General features: G+C 38.8%; 1 protein-coding gene across 1 annotated transcript in view; it reads left to right on the top strand.

Annotated features, from left to right (window-relative positions):
• Positions 1-19,119, top strand: part of Epg5 (ectopic P-granules autophagy protein 5) — a 1,526,775-nt gene that overhangs the window by 1,026,281 nt on the left and 481,375 nt on the right. The window contains exon 34 of the mRNA XM_090380318.1: positions 9,811-9,892. Within this exon, the coding sequence (XP_090236444.1) occupies positions 9,811-9,892 (82 nt within the window). The remainder of the gene's footprint in view (positions 1-9,810; positions 9,893-19,119) is intronic.

The raw sequence follows: 19,119 nt of genomic DNA, 5'->3' as shown, positions 1-19,119 counted from the left end.
CACAATACCACTATCAAATCCGCCGGGCCGAAAGCATTATAATTACTGGTGGAATGTGAAATGCACCAAAGCAAAGAGAGAAAAAAATAAAGCCTGGAATTTGTTTCGGCAATGTCTGAGCACAGTCAATCTCATTAACTATAAGAAATTAAGGGCAAAAGCACGTTTTCGTACAAAAGTAAGCCAAGAAAGAATCCTGAACCCGTTTTACATCCAGTTTTCACTGAAACCTGTTTGGTAAGTTTCCTACCATACCTTCTCCAATCTTCTCCTTGAATGGGCAAGATGTATCTAATTCTGTAGATATAGCTAATGCTTTTGGCAATACTTTTGCAGAAATCTCAGCAACATCAGCCTATACTATCTCATTCCAATGAATTAAAAACACTAAAGGAAAGCATGCTGTTAATTTTAAAACTGCCTGCCTTCTCTCATATAACAAACCTCTGAAATATTCTGAACTGTTACATGTCATTAGAACAGCCCACAATGGTGCTGCCGGGCCAGATGGGATTTATTATGTCATACTACTACATCTTGATGATAAAGCTTTGCGCCTCCTCCTGGTGTTTTACAATTGTATAGTTTTAGAAAATGTTTTTCCAGCTTCTTGGCATCACTCTACAGATTTTGCATTCCTGAAGCCTGGAAAAGATCCATCCAACCCCTATAGCGATAGACCCATATCTCTCTCAAGCTGCCTGAGAAAAATCTTGAGAAAATTATCCACAGAAGACTCGTCTGGATTATTGAGTCGGAACAGCTAATGAGCCCTAGTCAATGTGGCTTTCTTCAAAACAGGTCATGCTTAGATCTCATGGTCAAGGCTGAATTTGCCATCCATAATGCTTTTGTCAAACATGAATATCTAGTAATGGTTTCAATAGACATAGAGAAGGCTTTTGATACCACCTGGCGGTATGGTATACTTAGTGATCTTTACCTTCTCGGACAATGAGGCAACCTTCCTATATTTGTTCGAAACTTTCTACGTACAAGATCATTTCAAGTTCAATACCAACATGCCCTTTCTGCAACTTTCATCAAGGAAGAAGGTGTTCCACAGGGATCAGTACTGAGTGCCACTCGTTTTGCTCTTAGAATAGATTCTGTCACTAATCAGCTTCCAAATACAGTTGAGACTTATCTTTATGCAGATGGCCTTTCCACCTCCTGTCATTCTCAAAACATAAGATCTATTTAAAGACAGCTTCAGATATCACTTAATAAAATTCAACAATGGGCAAGCCTTAATCGCTATTGACTGTCGCAGCATAAAACAGTTGTGCCGACCTTGCTAGCCAGGTAGGTAAAGTGCCTGCCTGGCAACCAAAAGGTCACGGGTTCGATTCCCACCTCGGGCTTGGATCACAGTAAAAAAAAATGCAAAAACTTTGGGATGTGCAATATGGCCATAGAAGCTGATGCGCCAACAACTAATACAAAAAAAAAAAAAAGGAAAAAGAAAACAGTTGCTATCCATTTTTGTAGACAACGCAGACTTCATCCAGATCCTGAACTTCAAAGTTCTAATGTCTCCGTCCCGGTCACCAGGAACATCCACTTTCTAGGATTATTCCTTGACAATAAGTTAAATTTCCTAGATCATATTAAAAATGTAAGAAATTCCTGACTAAAAAAGTTAAAGATACCCCGAGCTTTATCTGCTCTAACGTGCAATGCAGATCGTACCTCCCTGCTTGGGTTATACAGGGCATTAATCAGATCCCATCTCAATTATGGTGCTCCCATCTATGATTCTGCCAGCAAGAGTGCATTACACTGGCTTGATCACATTCAACACAGTGCTTTGAGAATTGCAATTGGTGCATTCAGAACGTCGCCACCACATAGTCTCTACATTGATGCTCACAAGCCCCCATTGATTTTACACAGGAAAACACTGTTACTGAAATATGCTTTCAAGATACAAAGTTGCCTCCATCCCATTCAGTCATACCTTTTCATTCCACCATTAGAAAATCTATACAGAAACAAACCTAGCATAGTAAAACCAGCTGGTCTTTGCCTTCTTGAACTGGCACAGGTTTGGAATATTTCCATCCATTCCATACAGCAGGTAGCAATCTAAACTCAACCACCATGGGCTCCTCCTCCTCTTCCAACCTGTGACACTTACCTCTGTCAATGGAGAAAGAATACTTAGCAAGCATCAAATTTCAAACAACTTCATGCAGTTCACACTCAAAGATATATTGATTTCTCCCCAATTTATACAGATGGCTCTAAATCTAATTCAAATGTTGGAGCAGCTGCAGTGTTTCCAAATACAATTGTATCAGTATCCCTTCCATCAGAATTTAGTATATTTTCTGCTGAATTATATGCAATCAAACTAGCTTTAAAAAATCTCTATTCTGTTCCTTAAATCTGTTATTTACACTGATTCCCTCAGCTCAATCATGTCGTTATGTAATTTCTCAGATAAAGTTCACCCTGTTCTAGATGAAATCAGAAGCTTATTACTGCAAATTAAAGAATGCAACCAACTGGTCACTTTTTCTTAGATTCCAGCACATTCCGGTATTTTAGGCATTGAACTGGCCGATAAAGCTGCAAAAAATCCAACTACTTTAGATTTAACCAATATCTCTGTTCCAGCATCAGATTATACACTAACCGTACATGCCGCCTGCCTATCACAATAGACAGCACTCTGGCACTCTCAGACTAATAATAAACTCTTTCAGTTAAACATGATCCGAAAATTTGGCGCTCCAGTGTCTGTACATCGAGACGAGAAGAAGTAGTCCTTTCAAGGGCAAGAATAAGTCATACCCATTTGACCCACCTTCATTTACTCACAGGAGTAAATGAAGGTGATGATCACAGGAGATGCTCCACTACAGTGTACACATTGTTCTAATAATTTGACTGTTAAACATATTCTTATTGGCTGCCCCTACTATAAACAAGACAGAACTTCATCCATGATCTCACTGGTTAATTTTTATAAACCAATAACTCTTGAAAATCTCATTGGTGATAAGGCAAATATTTCTGAATCTTTTGACTTTGACTTCCACAGGCAAACTGTACTTTTTAAGTATATTTCTGATTTCAGATTTTCTTCTGCCTTTATGGAAAACTCATCTTTTAATATAATAAGTGAATAGGCACATTATAGCCTTAGCAACTTATGTGCCATTAAGCCTCCATAACAAAAACAACAACTTTCCGTAGTTTGGAACTGTGACCCCTCAGGTTCTTAGTCTGAGAAAGAGAAAGAATCCCATCAGCATTCAGCTTTCTCAACCCTCGCAGGTTCCTACTCTTCAGGCACTGCAATTTGCAGAAGTTAAACCTTTCTTGGTAAGAGCTCCCCTTTGTTCCCCCTCACCAATCTTGTTACCCTTCTTTGTACTTGTTCTAGCAACTGTACATCCTTCCTAAAATGTGGCCTCCAGACCTGTACACAGTACTCTATGTGTGGCCTGACCATTGCCTTTTATAACAGGATTATCACCTCCCTGTCCCTGCTAGCAAATCCTATATATCATTGACAAGACTCCATGACCTGCCCTGGCAGCCCGTCTGCACTGCTTAGCGAACTTATTTCACTGCACAATTACCCTCATGACTTTTTCACTTTAACACCGGCCTCCGTAACCGAGTGGGCAGGAGCGGGCGTGCAGTAGCACACGCTCTTTGAGTAGACTGGGGTTCAAGCCCCTGACTGCTGAATACGGTCGATCTGCCAACCCGCACTGGACCAACGTGGCAGATTATGGTCCATTTTCTCTCAGCATGAATTGTTAAGGAGGCTTCCATCCTGCAGTGGGTTGATAATGGCTGCACTTTACTTTTTCACTTTCCACTTCCCTGAGTGTAGTACTAGAGTTGGTATGTTTCTCTTCGGTTATCGCTCCCCATATGCAGTACTTTGCATTTGTCGATGTTAAACTTCAGCTGCCACTTCTCAGCCCATTTTCCCAACTTATCTAGATTCAGTTGGAGTAACATACTGTCTTTACTCTCGTTAACAACCCTGCAAACCTTTGTATCATCTGCAAACTTGGACATTAAACCTCATATACCTTCATCAATATTATTGAAAAATCTACAAAACATAAATCGGTCCAACGCCGAACCGAACCCTGGGGAACTCCACTAACAACATTTGTCCACAAAACTCCCAGTTAGCATTTAATAAACTTCTGGCACTCCCCTCATTGAATGACTCGTCATGTGTGAATGTAGATTCAAAATACTTGTTCAGTTTGCCAGCTACCTGAGCATGACCATCAATAGTCAACCCATCTAAGTTAAGTGGTCCAATCTGATTCATCCCTTTCCCTCTAGAGTTTACATAAGTAAAGAACTCTTTCCGGTTTTTCTTTGCATCCTTTGCCAAAAGTTTCTCATAAAATGCCTTAGTCTGCTTAACCTCCTTTGTGGCTTGACTACAGACTAGTTTATACTTACCATAGCTTTCTGTATCAACTGATACTTTATATGCCTCCCATACATTCTTCTTCTCTGCCACAAACCTCATTAATTCATCTGACATCCATTTAGGCCTAAAACCTTGACAGTATTTCTTAGTCGGAATGAAAAGTGTAGTAGCCTCCAAAACTAAGTCCCTGAAGGCTTCCCATTTAGAATGTAAAATTGGTAACATGATCAGTTGATCCCACTGTACAGAATTTAAAATCTCTGAGACCACTGTAGTCACCTTTACGAAAGTAAAAGGCCTTCCCTTTAGCCTTGATGGTAGTTACATCTTTAAGTAATTCCCACATCAGTACATTGTGATCACTATTCATGCATAAATAATCACTGCTGATAATCAGATCAAGAGTATTACCCCCTCTAGTTGCCTCCTGAACATGTTGCTGTAGAAAACAGTTATCCAATAAATCCAAAAAAGTCTTGCTAGTGTGCAAGTGACCAACCCACAAGTTTCAATCAATATCTGGAAAGTTAAAATCCCCCATTATAAGACATTCTTACTTGCTGGCCCACTCTATTTCTCTTCATAATTTGTCATTATACTCTTTAGATTCATTAGGTCTAAAACACACACCTACTCTAATCTTTCCTTTGCCAGTGCTCATTTCACACCAAACAGATGCAGTACTACATTGTTCACCAACATCGATTGGATGCACTTTCTTAGATTTTGTTTTTCTTAACTAACAGCATAACCCCTCCTCCCTTCCTGTCCTGTCTATACCTCCTGTATACATTGTACTCCATAAATTCCAATTCTGCACTGCTTATGTCTGTGTGTGACACCACGTCTCTGAAATCCCAACAATATCTTCCTTGGATGTCTTGACTAGCACTGCAATCTAATCAAATTTATTAACTATACTCCTAGCATTGGTGTACATGCAAGTATACATGGATCTGTTTCTACTCTTAGTTACCCTAACACAGCCCATTTATTTATTTGTTCCACTATGACTCCCAGCTGTCCTGGAAATCTCCATTACCTTGCTTTCCAGGCTGCTGCTCATTCTAACCGAAGCAGTGCAAGAATCACTTTTGCCTCTGCCTGTGGCCATTGTTAACCTTTTAGTCTATGTATTTTTCTCCCCCAAGCTAGCAGTTTTCCAACCCACCAAACACTACCTCGATAACATCAGCAAATATTCTTGCACTCTTTCTATTTAAGTGTACCCCATCCCTGTAGAAGAAGTCTCTCCTGTCAATAAGCACAGACCAAGCTTTGAAAAATTCTACCCCTTGAGCCTTGCACAGGCTCTCCAGGGCCGAATTGATCAACAAGGCTCTCATCATATACTCTCTCCTATCGTGTCTGGGCAGAGTTGCAGACACTTTCACATTCAACCCTAACTCAACTTTTTTTCAACACTGACCATACTTTAGCATTAGTAGAGGCATATGATGCAAGAAAGCAAGCTTATTCAGCATCAGCCAAAAAAAAAAAAAAAAAAGCAGCACAACCACTACTCCCATTTCACCCCTCCGTTCGTTCGAAATACCTATCCAGCTGAGCCTTAAATTTGTTTAGGCTATCAACTTCAGCAACAAGTGATGGAAGTCTATTCCACAAACCAACTGCCTGCTGGCTAAAGGCAAATTTCCGCACATCTATCCGACATCCGTCCTTCCTCAATTTGAATTTATGCTCCCTCAGGTGATTATTCTGAGCAAGAGGAAGAATCCCATCGGCATTGAGCATGCTCAAGCCATTCAAAACCTTATACACCTCTATCAGATCACCCCGCCGATGCCTAGTCTCCAGACTCTGTAATTTACAAAACTTAAGCCTTTCTTCGTAAGAGCAACCCTTTGTTCCATTCACTAATCTTGTTGCCCTTCTCTGTACTCGTTCCAGCAGCTCTACATCCTTCTTGAAATGAGGTCTCCAGACCTGTATACAGTACTCAAGGTGTGGCCTGACCAATGCCTTATACAAGGGAATAATCACATCCCTATCCCTGCTAGAAAAATTCCTGTATATCATTGACAAGACACCATGAGCTACTCTTGCAGCTCGTCTGCACTGCTCAGAGAACTTCATATCTGCCTGCACAATTACCCCCAGGTCCTTTTCATTCTCTACCACTGTCAGCGTAGTACCATAGAGTTGATACGTTGATCTGGGGTTACTGTTTCCCATATGTAGTACTTTACATTTGTCAATGTTAAACTTCATTTGCCACCTCTCAGCCCATCTGCTCAACCTTTCCAGATCCTGTTGCAGCAGCATAACATCAGTAGTGTCCTTAACAACCCTGCCAACCTTTGTATCATCTGCAAACTTGGACATTAAGCTTGATATACCATCATCTATATCATTTATAAATACAGAAAACAACAATGGACCCAACACTGAACTCTGAGGAACTCCACTAATAACATTAGTCCACGTTGACCAGTGTCCATTGATTACCACTCTGTCTTCTGCCAGTCAACCATCCCTTTATCCCTAGCAGCAATTTGCCTCCAATGCCACACTGCTCCAATTTGTGCAGCAGTCTTCCATGCGCAACGGTACCAAAAGCCTTTCTAAGATCCAAATATATAATATCAAAGTTATTCCCTGCATCCAGTTCTTTTGTGACTACATCATAGTATCCAATCAAATTGGTCAGACAAGACCTGCCCTTAACAAAACCATGCTGTGTGTGAGCTATAACTGAATTCTTATCCAGATGATCCTGCAGTGCTTCTTTAACCAGTGCCTCCATTAATTTTCCTGGAACCGAAGTTAAACTAACAGGTCTATAATTACTTGTGTCAGCTTTGATCCTCCTTTGTGAATTGGGGTTACATTTGCACATCTCCAGTCTATGGGTACCTCCCCTGAGTCCAAAGAAGCTCTCATAATTATGGCTAGGGGTTTGCTTACTTCCTTTGCTGCCTCTTTTAATATAACTGGGTAGATCCCATCCACCCCGGGTGCCTTTTTTATGTTTATCCTCAACAATTTCTCCTCCACTTTCCTCTCAGTTATTAGAAAATCATCTAGCTCACTGCCCTACTTGTTGAGTAAATCTGTAGATCTCATACTCTTAATGTCATTGGTACCAACGCGTACAACAACATCACCTTTTGTGCCCTGAAAAGATGATATCTGCTCTACAATGTCATGAACTTTTCCCCTAGCAGACATAACCTGGTCCTGTTCCACCTAACCTTCTTGCATAGTATATTCCCCATCTCCCTGACAATAGAGTCACCAACAATAACTAGTTCCTTTTGGACCAGAGTATTCTGCCTTGGAGATTGCCTCTGTTTTGCGTGATGCACAGGAGTGAGCTCTGTCGTTGAGCTGGGCAGCTGAGAGCTTGATGGGCCCCTCATATAAAATTCTTCGAGGGCATTTACCCTGCACTTAAAACTCTCATAGATGTGCATCAGAACGCTGACTTGGCGCTTAATTTCTTAACACTCTAGACACCTAGCTCACACACACAAAGGCATCCTCCTTGGCTAGATAATGTCCTGTTTTAGAAAGGTCGGCAAACATTTCACATTTTGTATATTTTTTGAGACTGATGCATTGGTGAATCGCGCACTTCATTTCTCCCTCGAGTCACAGCACCCTCTCTAGTCTGTGATCTTTGCTTCGCAACTCTAGTCTGGGTCATGATTTCCTTTTAAATAAAATTTAATTAATAAAAAATTTTAATAAGATTAATATTATTTTTGATTAATTGATAATACTATAATAAGTCAACAGATTCCTAATACAGTGCTTCGTATTATGCTATCTAGTTTTATTTTATGCCTTCTGTTATCAGTTCGAGATATATATATATATATTAAGCTATTTCTTATAGTCTATAATATGGTGGCTAGTTCAACAATATTTGCACCAACACCGGGAGTCGTAACTTCCAAAAATCGCTGGTTAAATTCAAAATAAGAAGCTAACAAACGCTACAAAACTTATTTAATATCTGTGTAAAACACAATGTACTATGTTAATTAACGAAGAATACAGTAAAAATTTAAAAATACTTATCCCTTTTCAGTAGCCAAAATTCCATCAACTGTTCTCTTTCGCAACCCTAGCACCACAAGATAAAAGGATATCAAAAAAAAAATAGCAAACAATCAAACATATTCTCATAGTGTCAAACAATATTCAAGTATCCGGAAACCCCGTTTTTGCTCTCTATCCAACTTTTAGGAACCTTTGACTTTACGACACACACTTGGCAATAATGCAGATTTTAAAGCTCTGTTTTAATACCTGATAAGCATTAATGGCTAAAGTAAAGAAAGCCTGCACGAGAAGCATGCAAAAGTTCAATGAAATTTGAGTAAAAGTACTTTGCTGTAATGGTATTTGTATTGTTGCTCGCTCGGTAAACAGATGGTGGGTTTTATCAGTCTGGAGTACAAGTTGAATCCCACCCTAAGTGGAGGGGGGGGTAACCTGACCTTTTTTCTTTAGAATCACTAATTGAATTAACTAATTGAATCACAAACAGAGGCATATTGGAAGTTCTGGCATCTTAAAAAATATTCGTAACGTAGTTTCATGGGTAAACATTTTCGATGTTTGCCGTGCTTGTCGTCTGGGCTTTCTTTGCCTTTTTTTTTTTTTTTTTTTTTCTTAATAAAAAATTTATCCACTAGTCCACTGGTGATTTTAAAGAAAAAAGGTCAGGTTATCCCCTCCACTTCGGGACGGTTTCAATCTCCCATGGGATTCAATTTCTACTCCTGACCAAATAACACCAACTGTATGTTTACTGACCGAGCAATAATATAAATTCCGTTATGGCAAACTACTTTTACTGGTAAATTTCATCAAAATTTTGCATTTTTCTCGTGCAGGCTTTCTTTACCTTCACCGCATTAATATATATAATTGTCTCTGATAACTATATTATAAAAGTTTCAGCCATAAATTAATCATCAGCAGGTACAATATGGCCCCCCCAAGGTCTTTGTGCCAAAACTCACCCAGCACAACAACAACAAACAAACATTCAGTCAATCATTGTGGAGGCGTGCAGGTTTTTGGGTGTGTTTTTTTTTTTTTTTTTAATAGACCTAGGAACACTTATACGCATAGTTAAGGGTTGCATATACCCCTTCCCCGGGGACATGATTATCTTATGCCCCTGGATGATAAGAAAATCACACAAAGCAATATGTATTCCATACAATGAGGAAAAAAATTAAGGGAGACCAATGGTGCCAGAAGCTTCCCATTCTGTATGCAATATTTGTGGAGTAGTGGTCAAATACTTATTTTTTATGTGTAGTGTATGGCTGAATATTATAAATTTTCATAAAAAATAAATTGTAGTAATTAATATAATTTTATTTTTATTTAATTTATTTTTCTATATTTAGCTTTTCAGGGAACATTTAAAAGACCTCACCAGTTGTAGTTTGCATGAGCATTATGGATTCGTTCTCAAATTACTCCTAAGTGGTATGTATTCAAAATTTTAATATAAAATTGTACCAGGCTTTCTCAGTTAACACTTTGATTCGTGCATCGATTTTAGATTTTTTGTTTAAACCCCAGGTCAGTCAGTGCCTTAATACTCTTTTAGTTAAGTGAAGAAACAGTACAGTTATTAGTACTTTGAATTTCTGATCATCTGCATATTCACAATGTTTTGCGAGAAAAGGCAGTGGTGACACCATGGCCTCTATGTAACTATAAAAGATGTAAACAAGGTTTTGCACGGTATCATATTACTAACTGGTTTTTTCACTAGATATTGTAATTTTGAAAGTATTTTTTGAAAAAGATTTCTTTATGGTTTTCTGTTCATAGTGTTGAAATATCTCGCAAAGTTACATGTATCACAGCAGCTAAGCAAAAGGCACAAGCTAATGGGAGTGCTGTGGCTCAAGGGAGACCTAAAGACAACTGCCCCTGTGGCTCAGGGGCAGTTGTCTTCTCAATCACAGCCTTTTAAAATGTACTGCTTGTTTGATGTTCAATTAGCAATGGAACATGATATTGCGAAAGGGAATGTTTTTGTGTTTTTGTTTGCGTGATGTAAGGAGTGTGAGGAAATTAGGTGCCAACTCAGCATTGTTATGGGCGTATATGAGAGCTTCAAGAACAGGGTGGATACCCTTGAAGGATTTAAATTGAGGGACCCATCAAGCTCTCAGCTGCCCAGCTCAACAGCAGAGCTAACTCCTATGCATCAGGCAACACAGGCAATCCCCAAGGCAGAATGTGCTGGTCCCAAAGAAACTAGTTAGTGTTGGTGACTCCATTGTCAGGGAGACAGAGAATATACTATACAAGAAGGATAGATGGAACAGGACCAGGGTATGTCTGCCGGGGGGGCAAAGGTTGATGATGTTGTAGAGCAGATATCATCTTTTAAGGGCACAAAAGGTGATATTGTTGTACACAATACAGGTGATATTGTTGGCACTAATGATTTTAAGAGTAGGAGATCGCCGGAATTATTTAACAAGTACAAGTCAATGTTGACAAAAAGACGCATGTTAGGGTTGAATTTCAAAGTGTCTGCAATTCTGCCCAGACACATTAGGAGGGAGTACATGATCAGAGCCTTGGCGATCAATTCAGAACTAGAGAGAGAGAGAGGGGGCAAAGGTTGATGATGTTGTAGAGCAGATATCATCTTTTAAGGGCACAAAAGGTGATATTGTTGTACACGTTGGCACTAATGATTTTAAGAGTAGGAGATCGCCGGAATTATTTAACAAGTACAAGTCAATGTTGACAAAAAGACGCATGTTAGGGTTGAATTTCAAAGTGTCTGCAATTCTGCCCAGACACATTAGGAGGGAGTACATGATCAGAGCCTTGGCAATCAATTCAGAACTAGAGAGAGAGAGAGAGAGAGATTGTGCAAGGCTCGACGGGTAGAATTTTTCAAAGCCTGGTCTGTGCTTGTTAACAGGAGAGACTGCTTCTACAGGATGTGATACACTTAAATAGAAAGTGTGTAAGAATATTTGCTGATGATATCGCGGTAGTGTTAGGTAGTTCAGAAAACTGCTAGCTTTGGGGATTACACGGACTAATAGATTAACAGTAGCCACTGGCAGAGGCGAAAGTGATTCTTGCACTGCTTTTAATGGAATGAGCAGCAGCTTGGAAAACAAGGTGCAGGGGATTTCAGAAATTGAACATCATTGCGAATCAAGTAAATACATTGGCTGTGTTAGGGTAGCAAAGAGTAGGAACAGTTGCATGTATACTTGCGTGTACAACAATGCTAGGAGTTTGGTAAATAAATTTGATGAATTGAGGTGTTGGTCCAAAGACAGATCAAAGTCAGATATTGTTGGGATATCAGAGACGTGTTGTCACACAGCTATAAGGAATGTAGAAATGGAATTTGGGGAGTGCAATATGTACAGGAAGGATAGACAGGATAGGGAGGGAGGATAGATAGGGAGGAGGGGTTATGCCATCAATGTCGTTTATGAAACACATAACATCCAAGGAAGTACATCCAGTCGACATGGCTGGACAGTGCAGTGTCGAATCAGTTTGGTTTGACAAGCACTGGGAAAGGAAAATTCAGAGTCGGAGTGTGTTATAGGTGTAATGACTCTGATGAGAACAGGTAGTTCTCGACTTTACGAGTTAATTCGTTCCTAGCGCACACTCGTAAAGCAAAAACTCGTAACACGGGAATTTATTTCCCATAGACATAAGGTTAAAAATAGCAGATATGTTCTCAACAATGAAATTAGTTAGCTAATTAGTTTGTTTATTAGTATTAGTATTAGTAATAGCTGCATGGTGCAAGGAAGCCTATGGCTTATGTTGCACCAGCCAAAAAAAAAAAAAAAAACTAATAATTAATAAAAGAAAAAGAAATTAAACCTATCATCATATGCGTTTCCCTCACCCGAAGGTAACTATCCAGATGACCTTTGAATTTCCACAAACTGTCAGCTTCTATCACCCATGTGGGCAACTTATTCCAGTAATTTATAACTCGCTGGCTAAAATAAAACTTCCTGCAGTCCAATCTAAACATCTCCCCCAGTAACTTGAATTTACATCCCCTAGTTCTAGCATCATTCATAATCTTGAAACCATCCTCATTCATTTTACTGATGCCTCTCAGAGCCTTAAACACCTCAATCAAATCTCTAAGGTGTCTAGTTTCGAAACTCTGAAACCCACATATTCGAAGGCTTTCTTCCTACGGGCTCCCTTTTGCCGATCTCACCAGGCGAATTACCTGTCTTTGCACCCTTTCAACAAGCTCGATGTATTTCTTTAGGTGCGGTCTCCATACGTGAACACGGTATTCCAAGTGTGGTCTTACAAAATCCTTATGTAATGGGGATTATCACGTCTCTATTTCTACTTGCAAAAGTTTGATAGATCATCGATAGGACACCGTGGGTCTTCCTTTCAACCTGTTTACAATGCTCAGAGAATTTCACATCTGACCGTATCGTAACACCCAAGTCCCTTTCCTCCAGGTGTAATACCTTACACTTTGTTGGATTAAAGCATAGTTGCCATTTTTCTGACCATTCCTGAAGTCTATCTAGGTCTCTCTGAAGAAGCTCATCTTGAGAGTGATCATTAACTACTCTACCAATTTTAACATCATATGCAAATTTACACATCACGCCCTCTATCCCGTCATCAATGTCGTTTATGAAAATTAAAAACGACAGTGGCCCTAATACTGATCCTTGGGGAACCCCACTTCTTACATCAACCCAATCTGAGGAATAGCCAAAACCCTCTGCCTCCTGCCCTGAAGCCATCCTGCTATCCATCTAAGGATTTTCCCAGTGATTCCAACCTGTTCCAGCTTATAAAGCAGCCATTCGTGTGGGACTGAGTCAAAAGCTTTTCTGAAATCTAAATCAACAATGTCGATATTATTCCTTAAATGCAGCTCTTGAGCGACCCTTTCAAAATAGCTAACCAGATTTGTTAAACATGATTTTCCCTTTACAAAACCATGCTGAGTATCAGTGAGAATTTCAGTTCTATCCAAATGATCCTGAATTCCACCCTTGATAATTGCCTCCATGATTTTCCATAGCACTGAAGTCAGACTGACAGGTCGATAATTTCCCCCTTCACTCTTAGAACCACCCTTGTGTATCGGAAATACATTGGCATAATTTTCCATTCCAACAGAATCTCCCCAGAGTCTAGTCATGCTCGCATAATTAGCCTCAATGGTTCAATGCACTCACTTGCTGCCTCCCTTTTTTTTTATCATTGTTTAAACAATGATTGATTTATCCAAAGAATTGAAAACGTAGCCTGTAAGATCAAGCAAATTATAATAATAGACAAATTAATTACCACTTACAAATAAATGTTAAAGAATGTTTATTCTTCATCATCAGCGACTAAATGCAGACTCGTTGATCACTCATTATTGGCTCGGCACTCGTTGGTTTGTTTTACAAGGAGTCGTCTTCAGAAAAATTTCAAGGGGCGTTTGTTTCCATGATAATCTCTTTCAATTATAAATTTCATGATTGCATGTATAAGCATTTTTTAACACGATTCGCATGGAGTAACAAGCTTAAAAAAAAGGAATGAAGAGAAGATGCTGAAAATTTATGGTTTTTATACGATTAAAGATTTCAGTAAAGTGGAAACACATTTCACCATAATAATGTAAAACACACAATTCAAGCTATCGGTATTTTTGCAAATGCAAGAAGATCGAGTTTACTACCCATTTATAATTGCTTTCAGTAACAGAAAAACCCAATAAACTGGAAAGTACAAATTGTTTTTATTGTTTTATGGTCGTGACCTCCAGAAATGTGCTTTAGAAAAATATCACAAAGTCGTTCAAAATTGATTCTTTTAACGGAACATATGATAACAATGAAAGTGTAGTGCATTTTACTGATTTGAATTGGAACTAATACAATTTACAAACTACGCTCACGACCTTTTATATGGCCTTAAGGGCATGCTCGTGACCTTAAAAATGACATTTTAAAGAGATAAATAGCTTAGTTATACAGTGAAAATTTCAACTTCCCAGATCTTGAAACAAATTACCAAAAAACAATGTTATTGGGTTCACATTATGATATTTTAACGATACAATGGTATCTCTGGAACTGATTATTATGGTAAAGTGGGGTACACTGTAGTGTATAGCTACTCACGTGGTTCGGAATGGGAATGTGGTATTTATGAATGTTTAACATTCATCTTTTGCAATTAATGGTCATATTTTCGATTTTGTTGATACTTGATACTTGGGGAAGAAAAACTCATAAACCCGGGAAATCGTAAAGCGAGAACTGCCTGTATAATAAACAGCTGTACAGAGAAATAGAGTGGGCCAGCAAGGCTTTTGTGGATTTATTAGTTGATTCTTTTCTACAGCAGCAGCATCTTCAGGACGCAACTAGAGGGAGTAATACTCTTGAATCTGATTATCAATAGTGATTTTTTCATACATTAAGAATCTGCAGAAAAAGAAAGTACTAGGTGGCAGTGATCATAGTATGCTGAAGTGGGATTTGCTCAAAGAGGTAAAGGAAAGGGTTTTGCTTTCATAAAGGTGACTACGGTGGTCTGAGACAGTATTTAAATTCTATACGATGGGACCAACTGATGATTTTACCAACAACAATTTCAAAATAGGAAACATTCAAAGAATTGTTCCTGCTGCTATAAATATTTTTTTTGGCAATGAGAGTAGCTTTGTGCTGGTGAAGTTTTTACTGTTTTATTAACTTAAATTGGCATATTAACTTATTTTCTAGAGTAGCTCTATATTCCTAGTTACGGTACTTAGTTTATATTTTAACGTAGATAGAGATTTTATAGTTTATTACTTAGTATCGATAAGGGTATCCGATCCACGTGTTTTACAAATTTTGCAGAGAATTTGAACCGGAAGTTTCTAGCTATAACTAGCCGCTTTATTGACCAATTGTTATTTTAAATTATTTTCTGTAAGTAGCTTATAGACCTAGGCAAAGTCCTTGATTTATTCTGAATTGAGACAGCGAGATTTTGGAAGTTAATTTTTATTTAAGTGTCCGTAGATTTACCGTTCGTAACTTGCCGCTGTTGTTATATGATACAACGTTATAGCCCGAACTACATAGCGTTAGCTTTGTATAGTATATAATATTATCAATTAATCAGTAAATTCATTAATCTTGTTGAACTTCGTTGTCAATTAAATTCTACTTTTAATTAAAAACATATAATGACTTAGATTTTACGAACGTAACATAATTAATTAATACATAACTTAATACGGAACTTATATAAAGAAACTCGAAGATAATACTTGACACTTAAAAAATATACAGATATATAGTGTTACAACAGCGTTGGGATAAAATGTTTAGGGCTATAATTTTGTATGGAAATTGAAATTTTATTGAAATTGAATCGGAATCATGACTCAGGGGAGAATTGAGGGGGGCAGTTGCCCTCTGAATCACAGCCTTTTAAAATGCACTGCTTGCTTGATGTTTGTGGACAACCAGGTACGGGACATGATATTGCCAAGGGGGATGCCTTTGTGTGTGTGCACGATGTAATGAGTGTGAGGAAATGAGGCGACAACTCAGCGTTGTTATGGGCCTATATGAGAGCTTGAAGGACAGGGTGGATGCCCTCAGAGGATCTAAATTGAGGGGCCCATCAAGCTCTCAGCTGACCACATCAACAACAGAGCTTGCATCATGCAACACAGCGGCAACCCCCAAGGCAGAATGCGCTGGTCCCACAGCGCATTCAGCGCAGGTATTGTCAGGGAAACAGGGAACATGCTATGTAAAAAGGATAGGGGGAACAGGACCAGGGTATGTCTGCCAGGGGCAAAGGTTAATGACGTTGTATAGCAGATATCATCTTTTAAGGGCACAAAGGGTGATACACGTTGATACACAAAGTTGTACACGTTGGCACTAACGATATTAAGAGTAGGAGACCGGCAGAATTAACTAACAAGTACAGGTCACTATTGAAAAGAAGCCGTGAATTAAGGTTGAATTTGAAAGTGTCTGCAATTCTGCCCAGACACGATAGGAGGAAGTATATGCTGAGAGCTTTGTCGATCAATTCGGCCCTGGAAAGATTGTGCAAGGCTCAAGGGGTAGAATTTTTTTCAGCCTGGTCTGTACTTGTTAACAGGAGAGACTGCAACTACAGGGATGGGTTACACTTAAATAGAAAGGGTGGAAGAATATTTGCTGATGCTATCGAGGCAGCATTACGTGGGTTGGATTACTGCTAGCTTGGGTGAGATACAAGGACTAATAGATTAACAGTAGCCACTGGCAGAGGTGAAAGTGATTCTTGCACTGCTTCTATTGGAATGAACAGCAGCCTGGAAAACGAGATGCAGGGTATTTCAGAGCCTGCTGAGAGTCATTGCGGTACAAGTAAACACATGGGTTGTGTTAGGGTAGCTAAGAATAGGAACATGTGCATGTATACTTGCATGTACGCCAATGCTAGGAGTTTGGTTAATGAATTTGAGGTATTGCTCAGAACATCAAAGGCAGATATTGTTGGGATATCAGAGACGTGGTGTCAAACAGATATAAGGAATGCAGACCTGGAATTTGGGGAGTACAGTGTGTACAGGAAGAATAGACAAGATAGGAAGGGAGGAGGGGTTATACTATTAGTTAAGAAACACATAACATCCAAGGAAGTGAAGCCAGTCGACATCACTGGACAGTGCAGTGTCCAGTCAGTTTGGTGTGACATAAGCATTGGGAGATCAAAATTGAGAGTAAGAGTGTGTTATAGGCCTAATGACTCCGATGAGTATAATAAGGAACTGTACTGGGAAATAGAGTGGGCCAGTAAATCAGAGAGTCTTAACTAAAAAATAAATAGCAAATGCTTAAAAAACAGTACTCACCTTGTATAAATCTGCAATAAATTTATTGGTAGATGGTGGCTAAATGTAGGTTGGAAGAAGCATTAAAAAGAACTAACGCGGAGAATGGGGTGAAAATATTTTAAACATATTTTAAAATGAGCGCAAGGAAGTAGAAGTGCAGATCTCCAATCCTTGGTTGTCATAAAGAGGTTGAAGCGCGTGTTGTATTTAAAGTTTATCTATACTCTCGTGGTGCTCTTTTTGACACGTGGGAACTTTAGTGGGAGAAGTTGAAGGGAAGTTTAGTGTTAATAATGTTGAGATTGGAATGGTGTCGGTACCATTTGATGGTGAGGGCTTCATATTGAAGAATTCTGTAGCTCGATCTAAGTTTAATAATAGTGATGGCAGAGTCAACAAGGGGCGTGTGATTGTGGGTTTGAGCATGGGTTGTTAACTCAGTGCAGGATTGACTTGTCCTGAAACTGTTGAAGCGGTAGTATGCGCAGGTATTGGAAGTTGTGGAGGAACCGAATTTGGTGGTAGTGCTGCCGATGTAACAGGCGTCGCAGTTTGGTTGGCATTTTATGAGATATATTATATTATTGAGATAATTGATGGGATATTTGTGTGTATCTTTATAAGAATTAAATAGGGAACCTAGTTTATTGTAAGTAGAGAAGGTGAGGGAGATGTCGGTATCTTTGAATGTACGTCGGAATTGTGCTGCGAGTTCACTATGGCAAGGGAGAACTATTCGAGTATTTGTCTTGTTACTGTGTCTGGTGGGGTTATTAATACTGTTTTTAACGGTGGATATTGTGTGTTGGATGAGTTGAGGGGGGTAGCTTCTGGCTATGGATTTATCAGTAAGGTATTGAAGTTCATTGTGTAGATCATTTTGTGGAGAGCTGAATTTGATAGCGTTGTAGATTTGGTTGTGTGGGACGGCTTTTTTGGTACTAAGGGGATGATGTGAAGGGAAATATAGATATTTACCGGTGTGCGTGTTTTTGCTGAAAATCTTGGTATTTAAATTTGTGTCTGTTGTATAAATAGTGAGATTAAGAAAATTAATCTGGTTGTCTGTTGCGATTTCGAAGGTAAGGTTTAGCCTGTCATTTATTGTATTGAATTTTTTAAAAAGATTGTCTATGGTTGTTCTGTTGCCTATTATTAGGATATCATCGGTGTAGCATATGTATAATTTAATTTCAGAAGGGAAAGGTTGTAAAATTTGGTTTTCAATAGTGGCGAGATAAATTTCAGAAAGGGGGGCAGAAATGCTTAAACCCATTGGTAAACCGAATGTTTGTCAGTAAATTTTGTTATTAAATCTAAAATATCTAGCATCTAGTAAAAGAATGGTAAGTTCAAGGATGTGGTCAACTGAAAGAGAGGTACGTTTCGTTAAAGTGTCATCAGCTGTTAGAAGTACGCGTCATGCTTGTGGGATGAAAGGAATATGCACATTAGTGTATAAGGATATGACGTCAAAAGAAGCTAGTACGTCTTCATCGGATATGGTTGTGTTGCTGATTTTTTGGAATGCTTGGTTGGTATTATTAATTTTGAATGTAGAGAATCGAGTGAGTGGGAGATATAATTTTGACAAGGAAGGTGGATAAATTAGCAAAAGCTGATCTACTAAAAGAAATGATGGGTCTTAGTGGGTGGCCAGGTTTGTGTAACTTGGTTATTCTAAACATGTGGGGCAGAATGTTGTTGCCAATACCTATCTGTTGTAATGTAAAGAGGTTGATTTCTTTGTTCTGTCTGAGTTTTCTGAAAATTGTGTCAAGTTATTTTTAAGTTTTGTAATGTTGTTGAAGATAAACATAAAAAAGGC

Source organism: Mastigoproctus giganteus, chromosome 8 (assembly GCF_048544385.1).
Source record: "Mastigoproctus giganteus isolate SK-2022 chromosome 8, ASM4854438v1, whole genome shotgun sequence".
Lineage (NCBI taxonomy): Eukaryota > Metazoa > Arthropoda > Arachnida > Uropygi > Thelyphonidae > Mastigoproctus > Mastigoproctus giganteus.
This window is presented reverse-complemented; position numbering and strand designations above follow the sequence as displayed.